General features: G+C 45.9%; 2 protein-coding genes across 2 annotated transcripts; both read left to right on the top strand.

Annotated features, from left to right (window-relative positions):
• Positions 1–732: 732 nt before the first annotated feature.
• Positions 733–11,546, top strand: snrnp70 (small nuclear ribonucleoprotein 70 (U1)). The gene is made up of 10 exons (XM_068724860.1): positions 733–931; positions 1,345–1,498; positions 1,584–1,646; positions 2,565–2,619; positions 2,707–2,771; positions 2,879–2,941; positions 5,007–5,088; positions 8,515–8,616; positions 9,951–10,050; positions 10,135–11,546. The coding sequence occupies exons 2-10, from the start codon at positions 1,352–1,354 to the stop codon at positions 10,913–10,915; spliced, it is 1,458 nt and encodes a 485-aa protein (XP_068580961.1). The 5' UTR covers positions 733–931; positions 1,345–1,351; the 3' UTR covers positions 10,916–11,546.
• A 602-nt stretch (positions 11,547–12,148) lies between these two features.
• Positions 12,149–20,472, top strand: lin7b (lin-7 homolog B (C. elegans)). Its single transcript, XM_068724861.1, has 6 exons — positions 12,149–12,539; positions 13,427–13,545; positions 14,085–14,156; positions 17,643–17,852; positions 19,197–19,360; positions 19,912–20,472. Exons 1-6 carry the CDS (start codon positions 12,464–12,466, stop codon positions 19,931–19,933), a joined length of 663 nt encoding a protein of 220 aa, XP_068580962.1. The 5' UTR covers positions 12,149–12,463; the 3' UTR covers positions 19,934–20,472.
• Positions 20,473–21,746: the final 1,274 nt, after the last annotated feature.

Here is a 21,746-nt window from a genome sequence, read left to right on the forward strand (position 1 = left end):
AGCAGCCAATCACCAAGCATGTCATTACATTGTTGTAAATGTCCTTTACACAAAATATTGACTTTAAGGGTCTGAGATGAGGAGGACGGGTGACGATTATAAAGATGTGTACTGCAGCTAAAGCAAAAGAGGTATAACACCAAAAAAACACGTTGTAGGATGATTTTATTAACTGTTTGACTTCAAATCTAAATATTTCTCAAAGTAAACGTTACTTTTTATGGGAAAGGGTTTTGAGCGACTGTCCTATTTTACCCGAATGCTTTCAGTAACGTGGGACATCAGGACACCAGTATGTCTCCAGGTGCTGTGAAATCAAGCGTTACCATGCTATTGTGTTCCACCCTGTCATATTACAGACACGTATTAGTATGTGTGTCACTTAAAAAGCCACAATAGCCCAAAATTTACATTTTCCTCAATGTAAAAAAATCGTGTTACTCCAACAAACATCCAAGACGGAACTGGCAACACTTAAGTGAAGCAATGGAAGCGCGCAGGACGAGTGCGACATCTGGTGGTCGAATGTCATTAGCGTTAGAAACAGCAGTTCTAACTGAGAACAAAACATTTAATGTTAAATTACATTTCATACACGTAAACAGACGGACGGTAATATCAAGCGCGCTGCACTTGAATCCGCATCGACGCGTTTCGATGCTGGTGTGCGGTAGATTGATTTGCTCCCGGTGAGGTTTACGTCAGATGACGTCGATTTACGGCATCCCGCCATTTTATTTTTCAGGAACACAAGCAGCTAGTCAGCTCGCACACATCCAAGTAACTGTCGCGATACGGCCTTGGCACCCTGAGCCTTTAGTTTATTGTTAGTCGACTTGTTCTCGAGTACGCTGGTCCAGGAGACCTGCACACACCGCTTCTTCTTCTGGTTCATGGTCTGACCTTCTGTCGAGACAGCGGAGGAGAGAAGGTAGGAACCATGCTCGAGGCTCCTTGTTAGCATAGCTAGCTTGCTGGCTAACGCAAGGGGCATTACTGAAGTCTAAATGCTACACAGTTGAGATGATAGCCGGTGTGGAAACTATTATCGTGTATCTTCTAGATGATGTACACTGTTCACGCGCTGTGTCACGTTTGTGGTTCAGCCACATTTCAATACGTACAAATTGGACACGTGCTTTTAGGGAAGTCGTGTGAATGAAGACAACAATTGCCACATGAAGCTAACGTGAAGCTAACGGTTGCCTGCCTCGCGAGCTTCCGTTTTCTACCAGCAACGTTCATCGGCAGACGTTGGTCTGCCGATGAACGTTGCTGGTAGACTTTTGCGACGTGTCCAGGTGTCTGTTGTGGTAATGGTTCTGCGTGGTTTTGTCAATTCAGGTGAAAGATGACGCAGTTTTTACCCCCGAATCTGCTGGCCCTGTTCGCACCGCGGGACCCGATACCTTTCCTGCCACAGCTGGAGAAGCTGCCCCACGAGAAACACCACAACCAGCCGTACAGTGGCATTGCGCCGTTCATCAGGCACTTCGAGGTGAATATTTAAATCCTCTATAAGTGTATACTGTGAATAATGCCCGTGTTCTTTCTCAATGCCACATTTTTCGTTCTGTGATCAGGATCCAAGAGATGCTCCACCACCAACCAGGGCAGAGACACGCGACGAGCGGCTGGAGAGAAAGGTGAGGCACGAACTGAACTGAAGGGCCTCGGTGTGTTTGAGGCTCTTCTGTGAAGGTGCTGCTCCTCAGTCAGGTCCCCGGTGCTGTCATCACAACGGGACATGTTGTATGTTTGCTCAGTTCACTTCACTAGGACTGACCGGGATCATCAGCATTCTACATTCTTCAGCCTATTGGTTCGCTTCCTTGTCACGACTCTTATCGGTTCTTTTTGATTATTTCGTGAGACAAAAATTGCTTTATTATTCTTGTATGTGTACAAATAGATTTTCTTGAGCATTAGTACAAGAAGTTAAGAAATCTTTCACATACATTCGCGACTAAACGATACGTTAAGTACTTAGCTTTTCATTTATCAGACGTCTCATTAGATAGATAGATAGATAGATACTAACTTTATTGATCCCGCGAGGGGAAATTATTTTTGAATAATTTCAAAAAATAATTTTAAAAATAAATTGAATGAACTGTGTGTCAGATTAAAGCATGACTCCGCTCCTCATTAGAAGAACATCACGAGCTGCTCAGAGCGACTGTTAGGAAGTCACACCGCAGTAATGCCCTCTCTAATAACTACTTTTATTACCCGGGAACATCGCTGTGTTTTTCACTTTCCACAGTGAACATGTGTGTGATATGTAGGATCGTCTCTAACCTCTCATGCCACGGTCACACTCATAAAGCGGCCGATACGTACGTGTGTGTGTGTGTGTGTGTGTGTGTGTGTGTGTGTGTGTGTGTGTGTGTGTGTGTGTGTGTGTGTGTGTGTGTGTGTGTGTGTGTGTGTGTGTGAAACCATGACTTCAGGGCTGCCGCTGTGCAGCCGTTGGTGGAGCTGCACATGGACGGTGATCATCTTCATGAGCCTTCAGTGAGTGATCGCATTAACCATTTCCTGTTCATCTCTGGCATTTGCAGAGGCGAGAAAAGATCGAGAGGAGACAAGCGGTGGTTGAGACAGAACTCAAGCTTTGTAAGTTTTCACATTGACATGCATTGCGAGCTCTTTTCACTGTATCTCGGCTTAAACTGACCAGCTTTTCTCTCTGCATTATTTCAGGGGACCCCCATAATGACCCCAATGCACAAGGGGATGCCTTCAAGACGTTGTTTGTTGCACGAGTGGTGAGTGTGTTGAAACAAATGTGTGATTTTAGGCATCCTTGCAACAGGTGTGTAGATTGAGCACATTATTAATGTGTTGGTGTCTAATGGTATTCTCTTTGCTGCAGAACTATGATACGACAGAGTCCAAGCTTCGCCGTGAGTTTGAGGTCTATGGCCCCATCAAACGGGTAGGTTCACCTGCTGTGTGTAAATGACCTCCTATATACAGGGTGCATCCCTGCATACATTGCATTTCTGTTGAACACGGTAACACAAGTTTGATTCAACTGGAAGTTTGTGGCTTTGGGTTAGTGCTGGGCGGTACAGCGGTTTAATTTCTCATATGATATTCATTATTCACACACCGTCATACCGGTGCATCGCCGGGACAACCGCTGTCACTCTTCAACAGGAAGCTACATGTAATGATCTACGGTCAGAGCTGCTTGTGTAGTGAGAGGAAGTTATGGTCATAACTTTATAACTCAAGCATGAATAACCCACAACCAACGCTCTTCAACAGGACGACACACACAACAGTTTGTCACACTAATGATTGTACATTTATAAAATTACACCGCCGAACGGCATGCTGGGTAAAGCTCGGTAGCTAGCCGTTAGCACAGCAGTCTGCTAACAGCTGGGAGAGGCTCCGTCGCTACGGTAACGCTTCAGTAAGAACAGAGCGAACCTGCTGAGTACCATGTACTATGTGTGGTACTAGTTATAAATGTACCTGCTGAGTACCGTGTACTATGTGTGGTACTAGTTATAAATGTACCTGCTGAGTACCGTGTACTATGTGTGGTACTAGTTATAAATGTACCTGCTGAGTACCGTGTACTATGTGTAGTACTAGTTATAAATGTACCTGCTGAGTACCGTGTACTATGTGTGGTACTAGTTATAAATGTACCTGCTGAGTACCGTGTACTATGTGTGGTACTAGTTATAAATGTACCTGCTGAGTACCGTGTACTATGTGTAGTACTAGTTATAAATGTACCTGCTGAGTACCGTGTACTATGTGTGGTACTAGTTATAAATGTACCTGCTGAGTACCGTGTACTATGTGTGGTACTAGTTATAAATGTACCTGCTGAGTACCGTGTACTATGTGTAGTACTAGTTATAAATGTACCTGCTGAGTACCGTGTACTATGTGTGGTACTAGTTATAAATGTACCTGCTGAGTACCATGTACTATGTGTGGTACTAGTTATAAATGTACCTGCTGAGTACCATGTACTATGTGTGGTACTAGTTATAAATGTACCTGCTGAGTACCGTGTACTATGTGTAGTACTAGTTATAAATGTACCTGCTGAGTACCGTGTACTATGTGTGGTACTAGTTATAAATGTACCTGCTGAGTACCGTGTACTATGTGTAGTACTAGTTATTAATGTACCTGCTGAGTACCGTGTACTATGTGTGGTACTAGTTATAAATGTACCTGCTGAGTACCGTGTACTATGTGTGGTACTAGTTATAAATGTACCTGCTGAGTACCGTGTACTATGTGTAGTACTAGTTATAAATGTACCTGCTGAGTACCGTGTACTATGTGTAGTACTAGTTATAAATGTACCTGCTGAGTACCGTGTACTATGTGTGGTACTAGTTATAAATGTACCTGCTGAGTACCGTGTACTATGTGTGGTACTAGTTATAAATGTACCTGCTGAGTACCGTGTACTATGTGTGGTACTAGTTATTAATGTACCTGCTGAGTACCGTGTACTATGTGTGGTACTAGTTATAAATGTACCTGCTGAGTACCGTGTACTATGTGTGGTACTAGTTATAAATGTACCTGCTGAGTACCGTGTACTATGTGTAGTACTAGTTATAAATGTACCTGCTGAGTACCGTGTAGTACTAGTTATAAATGTACGTTGTACATAGAGGGTGATACATGGAGGGACTTAGGACCCAGGGGAATGTAGGTGAAGGAAACAGGAAGTGACAGAAGAGACGCCACACAAACAGCTGTTCACCGCTCACTGGCAGGTTCTTGTGTTAAAAATGTCTGTTTAATAATTAAACGTGTGATAAAATAATTTTTGCCGTTAATTAAAATAAGGAAAAAATACCGTGAAACCGGTATGATCTTACAAAATACCGTGATCCACGTTTTTGCTCATACCGCCCAGCACTACTTTGGGTTGTTTCCACCCGTCGATGATTTTCAGGTCTGTGTGTCGTGATGGTTCCACGGCCGACTCATGTCTCCCTTCCTGTTTGTTCCAGATTTACATAGTGTACAACAAGAGGACGGGGAAGCCACGCGGCTATGCCTTCATTGAGTATGAGCATGAGCGGGACATGCACTGTGAGTACCACTGCACACACGGTCACGTGTTCATGAAGACGGGCGGGGCGGTTCTTCAGTGGAACCCCCCGTCCTGTCGTTCTATGTGGGTGTTCTGGTAATGATACTGGGGTGACACTTTAGGAAGGCGACTACTACCTGATGACACAATAGACGCTTGTGCGGCCTAGGATATGGGAGTGCTTCTAAATGTTGAAATCAGAGTCTGGTGGTCGTGTGATGTGTGTGTCTGTGTTTGATGCGTGTCATCAGTTGACCGATAGTCTGGTTGAGGAGGGGTCCACTTCATTCAGTAGCATCCTGGGAAAAGTGGGCCGACCGAGAGGTAGAAGTGCGTCTTTCACCTGTGAACCTGAACACGTCTGCCTGCCGAGGGGCACGTTGTCTGTTAACACTTAGGCATTGTAGCTCTGTGGAAGAGCAGCTCTCCTGGTTGGACTGTGATGGTAAGCACAAGGTCACGCTGGTCGCCAAGCGCTGAATGGGATTTTATGGAAACCCATCTTTTGTAGCTATCGTAGCTTGTTTGTATTGGTGGTCTTCAACCCTGGTCATGGTGAGATTAGTTAAATTCACCACACTAGTGAGATACTTAAAGCCGGTGGCGACGCCACAGCGAGTAATGGTGTACCGTCTCATTAGACGAGTGAATGGTGCCATCTAACAGTGACACCATTCTGGGATATCAGTGTGATCGGCTCTTCAAGACCAGAGTTGCTGAATCACAGCAGTGGGTGGAATGGGAGGGGGGGGGGAGGGGGGGATGTGGGGCTAAACAGTATATTAACTGTGTGTTGTTCTCATTGCCACTGCAGCCGCCAATCTGTGATGGCTATTGGCCAGAGCTGGCTGGCAGATGATGATGGTTATGATACATCTACACCCTACTACCACAGCTCAGTATATGGTTGGTATAATGGGTTTGTATGATGGGTAAGATTTTTTTCCACCCTCCATCTCCTACATAGGGAAGAGGAGCTACGTTCAATGGGTAAAGCAGCATTCTTTTGCAAGCCTTAACGAGCTTTCAGTGCAATTACTACTTGGATTTTAGGCTTTGACCATTGAACGCACCCCTGACCACTAGTGTATTACAGTTTGCCCAATGATTCTGCCCTTTGTCAAAGCCACCTCAGTTACTTAGGGCTCTAAAGGGGGGGGGGGACAAGAAGGAGAAGTCTAAATGTGTTAAGCAGCTGAGCTCAGTGTGGAGTTAGACGTGATCAGCAGTGCAGACTGACTGAATATGTAGTGTTAGTGATGGCGCTGTGTTTCAGTAGCGTGTGAACGCAGCCCAGCAGGGAGGCACTAGGCTCAGACACGGAGTCGCGTTGTTCTGCTAAACATCGGTGCGCAGTAAAGAAGACGTTATGTAAATAACAGACGCTGGGCGTTAGTTGATGCCCTTTAACGCTTCATTCTCCAAACTGTTGTCAGGGTCGTAGAGCCTAACTAGCGTAACTCTGTCGGCGCTGTGGAGCGCGTCGGTGTTCCGTCCGTAGCTTGAGATGAGATTAGACATCGTCTCAGGTTTGGGATGTGGGAATATGGCACTAGTGTTGTCTTTTCCTGGTGTCAAGGCTGCGTTACGCTGAAGGATATCTCGACTGAACACTCCGTTCTAGTTGTTCCATTATTTGCCTTTACCCACTTAATGGTCACATCACTGAGAAATGTCGTCGTGCAAATGCTTAGTGAACGCACCAAAGGTCAGCCCTACAGCATTGTGTCAGTGTCAGTATCCAGCTATATGGTGAACGTTATCGCTCTGCCCTAAATACAGTTCATCACCACTTAATATTCAAGATGTTCAAAGGTCACAATCCATCCGGTCTGAGCTGGCTTTAACAGAAATGGCAGATGAGGGGAATTTTCTTGGTAATTCTGCTAAAGATCAATCCATACATAATTTATTCACTACATAACTTAAGGTAGATGCTAGTTTAATGCAGGCTACATATGACTTCTTAACAAGAGTACGGTTATTTAAAATAACAGTGTCAGTGTGTGTCACATGTCAGTTCATTCCTGTAGACACTGGACCTCAGCTCCATGACACGCCAGTGTGTCGGTGAACATGACCTTCCTGGTTTCATGAATAACAGTTTGTTTCTCATTAGTTGGTTGGGGTTGTAATAACGCAACTCCGGTAAGGAAGGTAGCCCCGTCTTTTCTTTTTGTCTTTGCTTATGTTTCTTTCAGTTGGTCAGTTTTGGTAGGACTGGTGGGGGTTTGGTAAGGCCCCGTCATTGGATGGGATGTTGTCATCCTAAGTGAACACAGGAAGTGGAGGGGTTCTGGTAAGGCCCCATAAGAGGCGTTGCGACGGTATGTGTACTGGTGCTGGTGGATGTTGGTAAGACCTAAGGCTGGGGCAGAGACTTTGATAAGGCCCGTGTGTGAGGGACTATGGTAAGACTGTATAGTGTGAGTGAGGGAGCTTGGTAAGGCCCTCAGAGTGCATGTGAGGCTTTGGTAAGGCCCTCGGACTGTATGCTGTCACCGATGGGTTTTGGTAAGGCCCTCTTCTCGGACGCAAGTTTTGCCCTCGGCGATCACCGCGGCGTCAGACCAGTGTAGCAGCCGGGATGAGCCACCTGCACCGCTCCAAGTCCTCTTCCATTGTGCAAGAAGGATCAAAAGACTGTTGTGTGGCATAATGAGGTGTGGGACAAAGTCTGAATGTACACGAGGTGGAAATGTGCCCAGAGCTAGACGTCACGCTGAGGCCGGCTCATGTTGATCTCCCTGAAGCTTGTGAGAGTTTCAGCTTCTGTAACAAACCTATTACTGCCACACCAAAGCACCTGCTGGTAGTAGTGCAAGGTAAACCCTATTTCCCTCCCCAGTTTATTCTGTAAACCCTTAAGGTCAAACATGTGCTTTACTGCCTCGATAGCATTCTGTTTTTCAAAGAAAGGACATTTCACCAGTAAGAAAGGTGTGATGTTTGTCCACAGTGATGATGCCAGCTGTGATCTGAGCTCTAGATAAATGTCAGCGATCCCAGCAGCTTGGGTTAAGTATCACTAATATGTAATGAGCTGATGTAAGATGTCAGCTGTCTGTGGTCCAACGCGTCACAGTCAAACCTGCGTCAGACAAACTTATGAAGTAGTAATTGTACGAAGGCCGCATGATTCTCCTTAGGACAACTTGAGATGGCTTCAATATACTGTTATTTAATGCAGACCAGAAGTGATCGCTGGGTGTTTAAATGATGCAGTTAAAAGTGTAACGTATCACTCATCGGGTGGAAGGAAGTCTGCTCCCATTATCCTTCGGCTTTTGCCCAGAGAGCAGCCATCTCGGCCTCGCCTGCTCCTGGTCAGTATAATAATGCATCGTTTGTTTCCTTGGCCACATTGATGCGGTCATATTCCTGTCTCACCTCCGTCTTCCCCTCTCCCCATTCCTCTCCTCCAGCCGCCTACAAGCATGCAGACGGGAAGAAGATTGACGGCAGACGGGTGCTGGTTGACGTGGAGCGTGGACGCACTGTGAAAGGATGGCATCCTCGCAGGCTGGGTCAGCTGCCTCTCTTTGTCTCACGCTGCACAGCTACATGACAGTACAGGACAGGACAGGACAGGACATTACATGACAGTACAGGACAGGACAGGACAGTACATTACATGACAGTACAGTACAGGACAGGACAGTACATTACATGACAGTACATGACAGTACAGTACAGGACAGGACAGGACAGGACATGACATTACGGTACATGACATTACGGTACATGACATTACGGTACATGACATTACGGTACATTACAGTACATTACAGTACAGTACATTACAGTACATGACATTACGGTACATTACAGTACATGACATTACGGTACATTACAGTACATTACAGTACAGTACATTACAGTACATGACATTACGGTACATGACATTACAGTACATGACAGTACATGACATTACGGTACATGACATTACGGTACATGACAGTACATGACATTACGGTACATGACATTACGGTACATTACAGTACATTACAGTACATTACATTACAGTACATTGCGGTACATGACATTACGGTACATGACATTACGGTACATTACAGTACATTACGGTACATGACATTACGGTACATTACAGTACAGTACAGTACATGACATTACGGTACGTGACATTACGGTACATGACATTACGGTACATTACAGTACATTACAGTACATTACATTACAGTACATTACGGTACATGACATTACGGTACATTACATTACAGTACATTACAGTACAGTACATGACATGACATGACATTACATTACAGTCATTCATCAGACGCTTTTATCCAAAGAGACTTACAATTCAGTATCTATCTAAAGGCGGCCCTGCTCTGCTGGCCGTGATTGGAGTTCACCGTTGTCTCTGTTGAAAACACCGTACACCTGAATACCTTTCACCGCCGCTTACGATAAACAGCAGTTCCACGTTAAACGCTACATTTAGAGCTTTGTGTTAATTGGAGGGTGGGATTTTCATTTTTTGTAACTGTTTTTATTCACTTGGAGTGTAGCCAGCGTATTACACACATGGACCTTTGTTTCCTCAATCATTGGCGTCTTCTGTTTGAACATGGTTCTCAGTTGAACTGATTTAATGAAGACGACTGATCAGCGCTGATGCACTTTGAGTCTTATGCTAGTGTTGAGATGGATGTGTTCTGTTATAAGCAGCTATCTGGTAACCCTTTAGCTGTAGGACACGTCCACACAAAGAAGCCCTGTGTCCTCTTTGACGCAGTGGCACGGTGCTGACCCGTACTCAGCCTGTAAGCAGTGTTGACTTCAGTCTGAAGGTGTGTGTTTGACTTCATCTTGTGTTCTGCTTGTTGTTCTTCACCAGGTGGTGGATTGGGCGGCACTAGAAGAGGAGGAGCCGATGTCAACATTAAGCACTCCGGCCGAGATGATGCGTCACGTTATGAAGAGCGCCCCATCGTGGGGTGAGTACCTTCAGGGGAGATGTGTGATTTAGTATGAAATGGTGCCGTGTATAACGGTCTTCACTTCGTCCTGACCGTTCGTAGTGATCGGGAACCACGGGAGCGGAGGGAGCGCAGCCGAGAGCGAGACCGGGACAAGGACCGAGAGCGCCGAAGGTCCCGATCCCGCGAACGCCGCCGGCGTACTCGATCCCGGGAGCGAGGAGAGAGGGAGAGAGAGAGACCGATTGGAGGAGTAGAGGAGGTCAGCGGTGGCGGAGGCGGAGGCGGAGGTAGTGGTGGTGGTGGTGGTGGTAGTGGTAGCCGGCGTCGAGAGCGGGAGAAGGACCGTGGGGCGGCAGCGGGAGGAGACAGCAGGAGCAGGGAGAGGAGTCGAGAGCGGAAGAGAAGGAGCAGGAGCAGGGATCGCAAGAGAGACAGGGAGAGAGGCAAGGGGCTAGATGGGGAGGAGGTCAGCCAGGGAGACGGGGCCCCAGAAGGTGGTGAGCGGGTGCTGGAGGAAAACGAAGGAGAATTGGGTGAGGGCGTGGACGAGCGCAGGGACAGGGACAGAGACAGGGACCGCAGACGCAGCCACAGGGACAGAGAGAGGCGCAGGGGGGACCGGGACAGAGACAGGGAACATAAAAGGGAGCGGGGGGAGAGGGACAGGGGGGAGCGCAGAGAGGAGCGCCACGGCTCCCTACGAGATGACATGGGCCCCCAAGACGACATGGCCAACGAGGATGAGGGAGGAGCGCCGCCACACATGGAGGAGTACAGTCAGGACGGCATGATGGACCAGCAGTCGGTGCCATCGGCCGACGGCTACGGCTCCAGTGAAAATGGCTACAAGATGGAGGGAGCGGGGGGGGAGGAGTACTGAGACGGCCCCTCTCCCAGCAGACTCCCTCCCATACATAAGTTGTTTCATACTATTCTTTAACTCTGCCCCTAACTTTCTACCAAGACACAGGAAGCCTAATGGCTGTCAGGGCCTCTTCAGCAGCAGGCTTCTAGCTAGCGGTGCTCCTGTCCATCAGGAGTCTGTTGACTTGTTCCTCCTGATACTGTCGCACGCAGTCCATGCATACAACTGATTTGGTCTCACAGAAGTTGCAGCTTTCCTGCATTGCCCGACTAATCCGTGCCGCTAAATGTTACCAGATTACTTTTTACTTGATTCACTCTAGATATGTTTTTTCTTTTTCCACTTGGGATGACCTGTAGAAACACAAGCTCCATTCGGTTGTAGAAGGGTAGGTTGTGGTGTCTTTTATTTCCAGATTCATAAAACAGTTGGATTGTATGATCATTTGGAACCAAGTGACACATTTCCCCTCAATGTATGTGAAATTGATGGAGATGTAGTATTGTGTGACTATTGAGGGCTGTTCTGTTTATTCATTCTGGAATAAAGTTTTTTTTTTTTTTTTTTTTTTTTTTTTTAATTATGTCTGCTGTTTGTATGTTAGATTTGCAAGGTCATTTTAATAAAGATGTGGCTTAAAGCCAGAGCTCTTGTGTGAATGCCTTCATAACGCATCCTGTGACTTTAGCTTCTGACTGTGTTCACACCTCAATGTGAAGCTCCACCTCCACCTTAAGAAGACTCAGCTGGACCTCCGTCAGGAGATGACCTGTTAAAGTGCTGCTCTGACACTTTAGTTGATTCACGATCATTCTGTTCTAATGGACATGCATCGGTGCAGTAGCTCGCTGAGACATGGTGTCCACTAGGTAGAGAACGTGTATGTTTTATAGATGGATGGATGGATGGATGGATAGATCAATTCGCCATAGTCTGATTGTCATACTGCGTGAATGAAACAGTGATCTGGATGTTTAGTGAAACCGATCTGCTGCACTATGTAATGAGAAATGGTCAACAACGAAGTCGCATTACATGAGTATGATGGGCTACAAACTGGTTTGGATCAAGTTATTGTGAACAATAAGTCTTAGTTTATATAATTTAATAATGCACATACAGACCTGGTGTGTGTGTGTAAGTGTGTGTGTGTGTGTGTGTGTGTGTGTGTGTGTGTGTGTGTGTGTGTGTGTGTGTGTGTGTGTGTGTGTGTGTGTGTGTGTGTGTGTGTGTGTGTGTGTGTGTGTGTGTGTGTAAGAATGACGGAGTGAATGAGCATCCGTGTGTTCAGTGTGCGCAGTAGGAGCATATAAACACCCTGTAAGATGCTCAACCCGCTCGTGCTGTGAGCGCGCGCTGAAGCCGATCTACGGCGCGTCAGGCTGCACACTGCCCGAGCCTCCGTCCTGCTCTCCGGCCTCACACGGCCGTCTCGGCTCCTCGTCGACAGTCTGCTGACCGTGTCATCGTAGACGATGGACCGCGCGTCGCTGTGAGCCAGACCCCCTCGCTCGTCTACGCAGAGTTAAGTAGGCTACCGGCCTGGACGCGGAGGAGCTCACGATGATGTCCTCTTACTACCACCCTGCCAAGGACGCGGACATGGCGGCCCTGACGGAGCCGCTGTGCCTGGAGAGAGGTAACATGAACGGAGCCTCTCGTTCAGGTGTTCAGTAACGTATCACCTGTTTACCCTCGAGGATGGCGCGGACGTAGAGGCGGTTCTTTGTCTAAAACGAAGCTACCCAATGATGGGGACATAACGGCGCTGTCCTCATTTGAATATGCGTCTGCTGTTTAATGAGGTAGGCTGACATTAGTGACGCCTCGTGTCGCAGTTGTTGGTTGTGTCAAAAGGGCCTTTATAAAGGGCTGCGGCACGCGCACGTCTCTTTCGTGTAGTACACGTAGAATCCTTTGAGCCTAATTGAAGGCATCGTCTTTGATTGAACGTGCTTGGCTTGGTCTACATGTATTATCTGTACATCGAATACCCTATTATCGCACGCGCCTCCGACAGTACGCATCTCATCGCGTCACTGGTCTGAGCTCGGCCGGGTCGCGACTATGGTGAGTCCGTCGCGCGCTCCGTCGACGGTCAAGTCTGCGTGCTGATGGAAGGCAGCGCGCCGTTTATTTGACAGCCTATATAACCTCACCGCGCGGCCGACAGGAGATATAGGTGTGGTCGCGTGCCTGAGTAATAAGCACGCGATAAACTCACTGTCAGAGGCTCTCTTGAACGCTGCTACACGGTCAGCAGCCTCCTCAAAGGATGCGAGGGTCCAAGGACAGAGGATGTGCGTTGTACAGATGGAAAGAGGCCAATTGTGATAGTGGACGTTACAAATATAATGGACATGTAATAACCGTATATCTCTTGTTTGTCCATAGTATTCATAATCGCCACATAGTGACCTGCTGGCCTGTGGTGCCTGCTTAGCCCTGTTGATAATCCGCCGTTTGTGTGTGTGTATGTGTGTGTGTGTGCGTGTGCGTGCGTGTGTGTGTGTGTCTGTGTGTTAGATGTGTGCAGGGTGATCGAGCTGCTGGACCGGCTGCAGCGGAGCGGTGAGCTGCCTCCTCCCAAACTGCAGGCCCTGCAGAGAGTCCTGCAGAGCAAGTTCTGTGCTGCCATCAGAGAGGTACAGCAAAGACTTGTGGGAAGTCTGGGTCAAAAAGAACTCCGAGTGTTTCCTCCCCGATGTAGTGAACACTGTGAACACTGTGAACGCTGTGTCGGCCTGCGTTCAGCACCACACAGCTCAATGACTTCACATCTCAGTCGTCTTTAACTGAAGACAAATACGTCAGACGCTCCAAACCACGGCGCAGCAGAAGATACAAGTGCAGAAAAGAGTGACGTCGCCGTCCAGAGAGGACGTTCTGACTGAGACTGAAAGGAACAGTGTGTAGCATTTAAGGGAATTTGATTGTCATGTTATTAAGCATATGTTCTTCAGCGTAGACTCATTGTCATCTTCTCAAACACAAGCCTCCTGCACTGCTTCCTCTCCCTGCTGGGAGCCCTCTATAATCCACGCAGTACATCACATCTCACAGTGTGAGAGTGAGACCTCGTGGTCACACATATGTGTCTGAAAGCTTCTTTGTTGCCATGTCTGTAACAGTGTGTTTCTGACGGTCCGATGCCGGTGTGACTCTCTGCTCTGTTGCCCCTCAGGTGTACGAGCAGCTGTACGACACTCTGGACATCGTTGGAGGACCGGAGGTGCGAGCCCAGGCAACTGCCAAGGTATCACATGCAAATAATAAATAACACTAAAGAGTGCTTCACTGCTGCCCGGTATGCATCGTATAAGAGACGTGTGGGCCCTATTTAAAATGCACAAGCGCAGCAACCAGCACTCGGTGGTGGTTCAGGGACTGAGTGGGCCGTGTGCAGTGGAATACAGGGGATTGATGCATGTGCTCTCATAGAGGTGTGTGTGGTTGTTGTCATGTGGATGTGACTTCATGCACACTGCTGCCTCAACAGCATCAGACGCTCCTCTCTGACGCTCGTGTTGAAGCTGCCTCTGATCGTTCCTCTCAGGGCATCTGAACACACTGTGACTTCATGTTTACTGTCTGTCTGTTATCACACAGAGTCTGTTATACTCTGTCTGTTATCACACAGAGTGTTATACTCTGTCTGTTATCATACAGAGTGTTATACTCTGTCTGTTATCATACAGAGTCTGTTATACTCTGTCTGTTATCACACAGAGTGTTATACTCTGTCTGTTATCACACAGAGTGTTATACTCTGTCTGTTATCATACAGAGTGTTATACTCTGTCTGTTATCATACAGAGTCTGTTATACTCTGTCTGTTATCATACAGAGTCTGTTATAATCTGTCTGTTATCACACAGAGTGTTATACTCTGTCTGTTATCACACAGAGTGTTATACTCTGTCTGTTATCACACAGTCTGTTATACTCTGTCTGTTATCATACAGTCTGTTATACTCTGTCTGTTATCATACAGTCTGTTATACTCTGTCTGTTATCACACAGAGTCTGTTATACTCTGTCTGTTATCACACAGTGTTATACTCTGTCTGTTATCATACAGTCTGTTATACTCTGTCTGTTATCACACAGAGTGTTATACTCTGTCTGTTATCACACAGTCTGTTATACTCTGTCTGTTATCACACAGAGTCTGTTATACTCTGTCTGTTATCACACAGAGTGTTATACTCTGTCTGTTATCATACAGTCTGTTATACTCTGTCTGTTATCATACAGAGTGTTATACTCTGTCTGTTATCACACAGAGTGTTATACTCTGTCTGTTATCACACAGTCTGTTATACTCTGTCTGTTATCACACAGAGTCTGTTATACTCTGTCTGTTATCACACAGAGTGTTATACTCTGTCTGTTATCACACAGAGTGTTATACTCTGTCTGTTATCATACAGAGTGTTATACTCTGTCTGTTATCACACAGAGTGTTATACTCTGTCTGTTATCACACAGTCTGTTATACTCTGTCTGTTATCATACAGTCTGTTATACTCTGTCTGTTATCATACAGAGTGTTATACTCTGTCTGTTATCACACAGTCTGTTATACTCTGTCTGTTATCACACAGAGTCTGTTATACTCTGTCTGTTATCATACAGTCTGTTATACTCTGTCTGTTATCACACAGAGTCTGTTATACTCTGTCTGTTATCACACAGAGTCTGTTATACTCTGTCTGTTATCACACAGAGTGTTATACTCTGTTATCACACAGTCTGTTATACTCTGTCTGTTATCACACAGAGTCTGTTATACTCTGTCTGTTATCACACAGAGTGTTATACTCTGTCTGTTATCATACAGAGTGTTATACTCTGTCTGTTATCACACAGAGTGTTATACTCTGTCTGTTATCATACAGAGTGTTATACTCTGTCTGTTATCACACAGAGTGTTATACTCTGTCTGTTATCATACAGTCTGTTATACTCTGTCTGTTATCACACAGAGTGTTATACTCTGTCTGTTATCATACAGTCTGTTATACTCTGTCTGTTATCATACAGAGTGTTATACTCTGTCTGTTATCATACAGTCTGTTATACTCTGTCTGTTATCACACAGAGTGTTATACTCTGTCTGTTATCATACAGAGTGTTATACTCTGTCTGTTATCACACAGAGTGTTATACTCTGTCTGTTATCACACAGTCTGTTATACTCTGTCTGTTATCATACAGTCTGTTATACTCTGTCTGTTATCATACAGAGTGTTATACTCTGTCTGTTATCACACAGAGTGTTATACTCTGTCTGTTATCATACAGTCTGTTATACTCTGTCTGTTATCATACAGAGTGTTATACTCTGTCTGTTATCATACAGTCTGTTATACTCTGTCTGTTATCACACAGAGTGTTATACTCTGTCTGTTATCATACAGTCTGTTATACTCTGTCTGTTATCACACAGTCTGTTATACTCTGTCTGTTATCACACAGAGTCTGTTATACTCTGTCTGTTATCACACAGAGTCTGTTATACTCTGTCTGTTATCACACAGAGTGTTATACTCTGTCTGTTATCATACAGTCTGTTATACTCTGTCTGTTATCACACAGAGTGTTATACTCTGTCTGTTATCACACAGAGTGTTATACTCTGTCTGTTATCATACAGTCTGTTATACTCTGTCTGTTATCACACAGAGTGTTATACTCTGTCTGTTATCACACAGTCTGTTATACTCTGTCTGTTATCACACAGAGTGTTATACTCTGTCTGTTATCATACAGAGTGTTATACTCTGTCTGTTATCATACAGAGTGTTATACTCTGTCTGTTATCATACAGTCTGTTATACTCTGTCTGTTATCACACAGTCTGTTATACTCTGTCTGTTATCACACAGAGTGTTATACTCTGTCTGTTATCATACAGAGTGTTATACTCTGTCTGTTATCACACAGAGTGTTATACTCTGTCTGTTATCATACAGTCTGTTATACTCTGTCTGTTATCATACAGAGTCTGTTATCACAGAGAGTCTGTTATACTCTGTCTGTTATCATACAGTCTGTTATACTCTGTCTGTTATCACACAGAGTGTTATACTCTGTCTGTTATCACACAGAGTGTTATACTCTGTCTGTTATCACACAGAGTGTTATACTCTGTCTGTTATCATACAGAGTGTTATACTCTGTCTGTTATCATACAGTCTGTTATACTCTGTCTGTTATCATACAGTCTGTTATACTCTGTCTGTTATCATACAGTCTGTTATACTCTGTCTGTTATCATACAGTCTGTTATACTCTGTCTGTTATCATACAGTCTGTTATACTCTGTCTGTTATCACTGCCATTGGAAGCATGTTAGGAGGGGATCTGTTCACAGCCAGTATGAACAGGAGGAACATTGTGACTGTTGTTTTAAGACTTGACAAATGTGAACTTAACCCTGAAGCACGACTCCATTATTGTGACGTTATGGAGTATTTAGTTTGCCGTTGTTGACTAGAGTGGGAGTGGACGTTTTCTCTTTGCGTTGCCTCATTTGAATGAGCGTCCTGCATGTCCCCGTCCTCCACCCTGTGCACCAAAACACCCCACAGAGGCCAAGGAGACAGTCGATGGTAGTTGTGCAGACACGTTCTGTGATGTATAACTGGACATTAAAGGAACAGAAAGTCCTTTCTCTACCATTTCTCTGTGAAATCGTCTGTGTTAATGCTGATCATGCGGCTGCCTTCCTCAACAGGCCACAGTGGCGGCCTTTGCGGCCAGCGAGGGCCACGCCCACCCAAGGGTGGTGGAGCTGCCCAAGACAGAAGAGGGTCTGGGCTTCAACATCATGGGGGGCAAAGAGCAGAACTCCCCCATCTACATCTCCAGAGTGATCCCTGGGGGTGTGGCCGACCGCCAAGGAGGGCTGAAGAGAGGAGACCAGCTGCTGTCCGTCAACGGAGTGGTAAGAAGCTCCGGCCTGCTGGGAGGAGATCCACACACTCACGGTCAACACAAGGTCATTCTAATGACAGCTGTTACAAATGAACTCACATGAAAATTCACTTCCAAATACTTGAGGGTCTCCTCTAGATGTTGATAATCAGTGAAACAGTATACAGCTTCCCCAGCTCTTCTGATTCCAAGCTTCCATTCCGTTGGACGCGTAACCACAGCCAGCAGTAAACTGCACTTCTGTGTCGCTGCAGAGCGTGAGAGCTCGGCCACCAGAGGTCGCCAAACACCAGCTTCAGCTGACGTGAGGCACCTATGAGGGCCCAAAACGGACTCTGTGCTTTCTCCTGTTGATACAGGCTCTGCTCGTTCTCTGCTGCTGGCAGCTGCATTAAAGAGCTATTTACTAGTGCTGGGCAAGTTATTATCACGTTATTATCACGTTATTACCGCGTTATTATCTTGTTATTATCGCATTATTATCACGTTATTATCTCGTTATTATCACATTATTATCGCGTTATTATCACGTTATTATCAAGTTATTATTAAGTTATTATCACGTTATTATCGCGTTATTATTGTGTTATTATCTCGTTATTATCGCGTTAGTATCACGTTATTATCTCGTTATTATCACATTAATATCACATTATCATCACGTTATTATCACGTTATTATCACGTTAACGTATTAATTCGTTAACGCCGACACACTGAGCACAGATAGTGCTATAACTGATAACTGATACTGTGTGAAGAATACTGCTGTTAAAAAGAACCTGATCTGTTTAAAGTGATTCAAACTAAATGTTACTGTACTTTAGTTCATATAGCAGTACTTTTAAATACAATGTGAATTTTGCGCATAACAATCATGAAAATCATGCGATTAATCGCGATTAAAAACTGTAATCGTTGCCCAGCACTACTGTTTACTAATAACCCACCAGGACGGATATGAAATTGGACACGAGAGAGATAAGCATTAAGAATGAAGGGTGTCTTGTTGTATAACATGTCCAACTATGTCAACATGTACTGACGATTCCTGAAAAAGGCAAAGGTAGCATTTAGAGGTCAGTTCACCCAAATTTTGAGTGTCGATCAGAAGACGTTTTCTCTTGGAGACTCCAAAGACACACTTTGGACCAAACTTGAACTTCCAGGCCTTTTATCAAACACGTAGAGCTGTGCTGTCCTGAAGTCTGCTGCAGCTAAGCTAAGTTCTCCTCTGTGGGGATCCTCTTCAGCATAAGGAGCCATTGTAGTGAGCAGGTTGGCATGGCGTCCAGCAGACCTTTGGACCCTTATAGCATGTGGTGTGAGACTCTTGTGTGTCGGTGTCCCTGCAGAGCGTTGAGGGGGAGCACCACGAGAAGGCCGTGGAGCTGCTGAAGGCCGCCCAGGGTTCGGTCAAGCTGGTGGTCCGCTACACCCCGAAGGTCCTGGAGGAAATGGAGGCTCGCTTTGAGAAGATGAGGAGCGCCCGAAGACGACAGCAGCACACCAGCTACTCGTGAGTCACCACTGTTGACATCACACTGCCAGCGCCTCCCAAATCAAATTACACATGCTCTTACTAAGCGTTCCTCCTATGATCTGATCTCAATATGCAAATGAATGCGGGGAGCTGGCGTATGTCGAGGCCACTAAAAACCCTCTCCCCTGGCACTAGGAACCTCTTAAGGAACTCACGGCATGTCGACCGCCGGTACCAGGGTCTGAATTAAGTTCTGGGGAAATTTCAACCCCAAAAAGGCCCGGGGTTAGTAGTAAGAACTTTGGGGGTGGGGTTTGCAGGTTTGATTGGTTGAACATAAACAGCTGCTTCAACTTGTGCATCACTTCATTCATAAACAAAGAAGTGCTCTAGTTTTGATTTCTGACATTTCAGGACTAGGGGACAGCGTTGTTCTCTCTTGTTTTTGAAACAGTGGAAGTTGGTTTGCTGACAGTGAAGCGCTGTTTCTTTGATTGTGTCCCTGTGTTGTCATACTGAGTGTACCTTCACCACATTGGTCGTAGTGTAGTTTCATGCAGCATTGTTCTCTGGCTCTCTTCCTGCAGGTCTCTGGAGTCCAGGGGCTAGCTAGTCCAGCACCTCCACCGACCTCCTGGTCTCACCCTCCTCACTGTTCTGTTCTAGCAGGAGGCAAGACCGTAGATGAGGAGCAAACAACCAAAGTAGCCTACCAACACCTGTTACCTGAACTTCTTCATGAAGCCAACGCTGCGTTTAGGATACCCCCCCCCTCTTTCCCTGTTTGGTAGAGAAACACAGAGTCAGCTTGTTGTCAGTCCATGCCTGTCCTTTCATCTCCCCGGTGTGAAATCATCCTCAGCATGCTATTACATAAGGGCAGCACCTTCTCTGTGCTGTGTGGCTGAACTAGAAGCTAGGCTTTATATTCCCACGTCGTGTTGATCACTGCGCTCCTCAGCAGTGTCCGCTGTCTGCAGTTAGACCTCAGTAGCAGAGGAAGCATGTGGAAACATCTTCAGCAGCATGAAGAACTACACTGGGTTCAGGAGCCGGCAAGTGTCATCTCAGTCAACGGATAAAAAACATTCATTTGTGTATTCATTGATTTGCATAATTATTCATGAAATAAAGTGTGTGTTCAGTCATTTTGGTCGTCTTTCCTGCTGCGTTATGTTTCAAGAAGTCAAACTCCTTGTGTTTGAGGAGAACTCTCCCTCCAGCACACAGCTGACGTTGACACCTTGACTTCTAAATGTGCAAACGTCTGAGTTGGATAAGCTGCACCAGAGGGCGGATGACTCGGAGGTGAGATCTTCCACGACCAGCGTTGTTTTCCTAGAGTTTCCTGACTCCTGGTGCTGGCTCACAGAAGAGGACTGCTCCTCCTGATGTACAGCAGCCAGCCGGCCTCATTCCTGGTTGCCAGTGTCTGTGTTACTGGCAGTATACTTGAGAGCTGCAGTAGCATAACCCAGTTCATTTAGTTAAATTCATAGTGCACACTTCATGTGTTTAACCGGCTCTCCACAGCAACACACGACTCATCAACCTCTGGAAAGTTTATGAACCCAAAAGGCTTGACACTGTACTAGAGGAAGTGGTCAGTGGTGACAGGAGCGAGACCTCAGATGAACGTTGTGAAACTGGCAGACCCAACCCGATCCAGACAATCATGCATATGTTGGAGGAGAGACGATTCTGGCGTAGTAATGGTGTTCACTTTGCAATAATCATCACAAAAACGAGGAGTTTGGTCAGATTGTGGGACCAGAAGCAAGAGTGAGCTCCACGCACTGGAGCTTGGTACTCACTCAACCTCTTGTGCATACAGCCCACTTCACTGGATCAGCACTGTCCTGCTGCTTGATGGGCTTCATTTCACTTTTTAGCACTGAGGTGACAAATATCACTTTTGGCTCAGACACATAAGACAAGCGCTCCTCTATTTTCTCCAGAATTTTGGAATTGGTATGTTGGTGATACCAAAGTCACCAGCTGATGGCAGGTCGGAGTTATAACCAGCCACTTCTCTTGTGGCAGTCTATCGGGTCACGCAGTGTGCCCCAAAACCAGCTCAGCCGGACTTAACCCAAGAAAGTAGCAGACCCTCATGCCACTCCCCGTTGAACTCAGTACAAGTTGGCTGACAGCGGCTCCTCTCGAACCCAAACCACAAATAATCCCGTGGTTCCAGACAGAAAGGTCACTGCTGAAAGACCTTCGTAGTTTGTGTTTGTAAGTAGGTGTGTGTGTGGTTTCTGAAATAGGAAGAATAAACGAAGGAAAACTATTGAACCCAAGCATTGTAAAGAAGGCTATGCTTAGCACGGCCACAAGGTGGAGCCATGAGGCCACAATGGTGACACTATGGTGACACAATGGTGACCAGCTATCTCCACCAAATCAACACACAGTTAAC

Source organism: Cebidichthys violaceus, unplaced genomic scaffold (assembly GCF_023349555.1).
Source record: "Cebidichthys violaceus isolate CVI_PGR_0920_01 unplaced genomic scaffold, fCebVio1.0.p SCAF_32, whole genome shotgun sequence".
NCBI classification, from domain to species: domain Eukaryota; kingdom Metazoa; phylum Chordata; class Actinopteri; order Perciformes; family Stichaeidae; genus Cebidichthys; species Cebidichthys violaceus.

What these genes read in the sequence shown, in the direction of transcription:
- snrnp70 (XM_068724860.1), top strand. Translation starts at nt 1,352, where the DNA reads ATGACGCAGTTTTTACCCCCGAATCTGCTGGCCCTGTTCGCACCGCGG. An exon ending in CGTTCATCAGGCACTTCGAG is followed by an intron (nt 1,499 to 1,583) that starts GTGAATATTTAA and finishes TTCTGTGATCAG; the next exon opens with GATCCAAGAGATGCTCCACC. An exon ending in ATGGCATCCTCGCAGGCTGG is followed by an intron (nt 8,617 to 9,950) that starts GTCAGCTGCCTC and finishes GTTCTTCACCAG; the next exon opens with GTGGTGGATTGGGCGGCACT.
- lin7b (XM_068724861.1), top strand. Translation starts at nt 12,464, where the DNA reads ATGATGTCCTCTTACTACCACCCTGCCAAGGACGCGGACATGGCGGCC. An exon ending in GAGCCCAGGCAACTGCCAAG is followed by an intron (nt 14,157 to 17,642) that starts GTATCACATGCA and finishes CTTCCTCAACAG; the next exon opens with GCCACAGTGGCGGCCTTTGC. An exon ending in TGCTGTCCGTCAACGGAGTG is followed by an intron (nt 17,853 to 19,196) that starts GTAAGAAGCTCC and finishes GTGTCCCTGCAG; the next exon opens with AGCGTTGAGGGGGAGCACCA.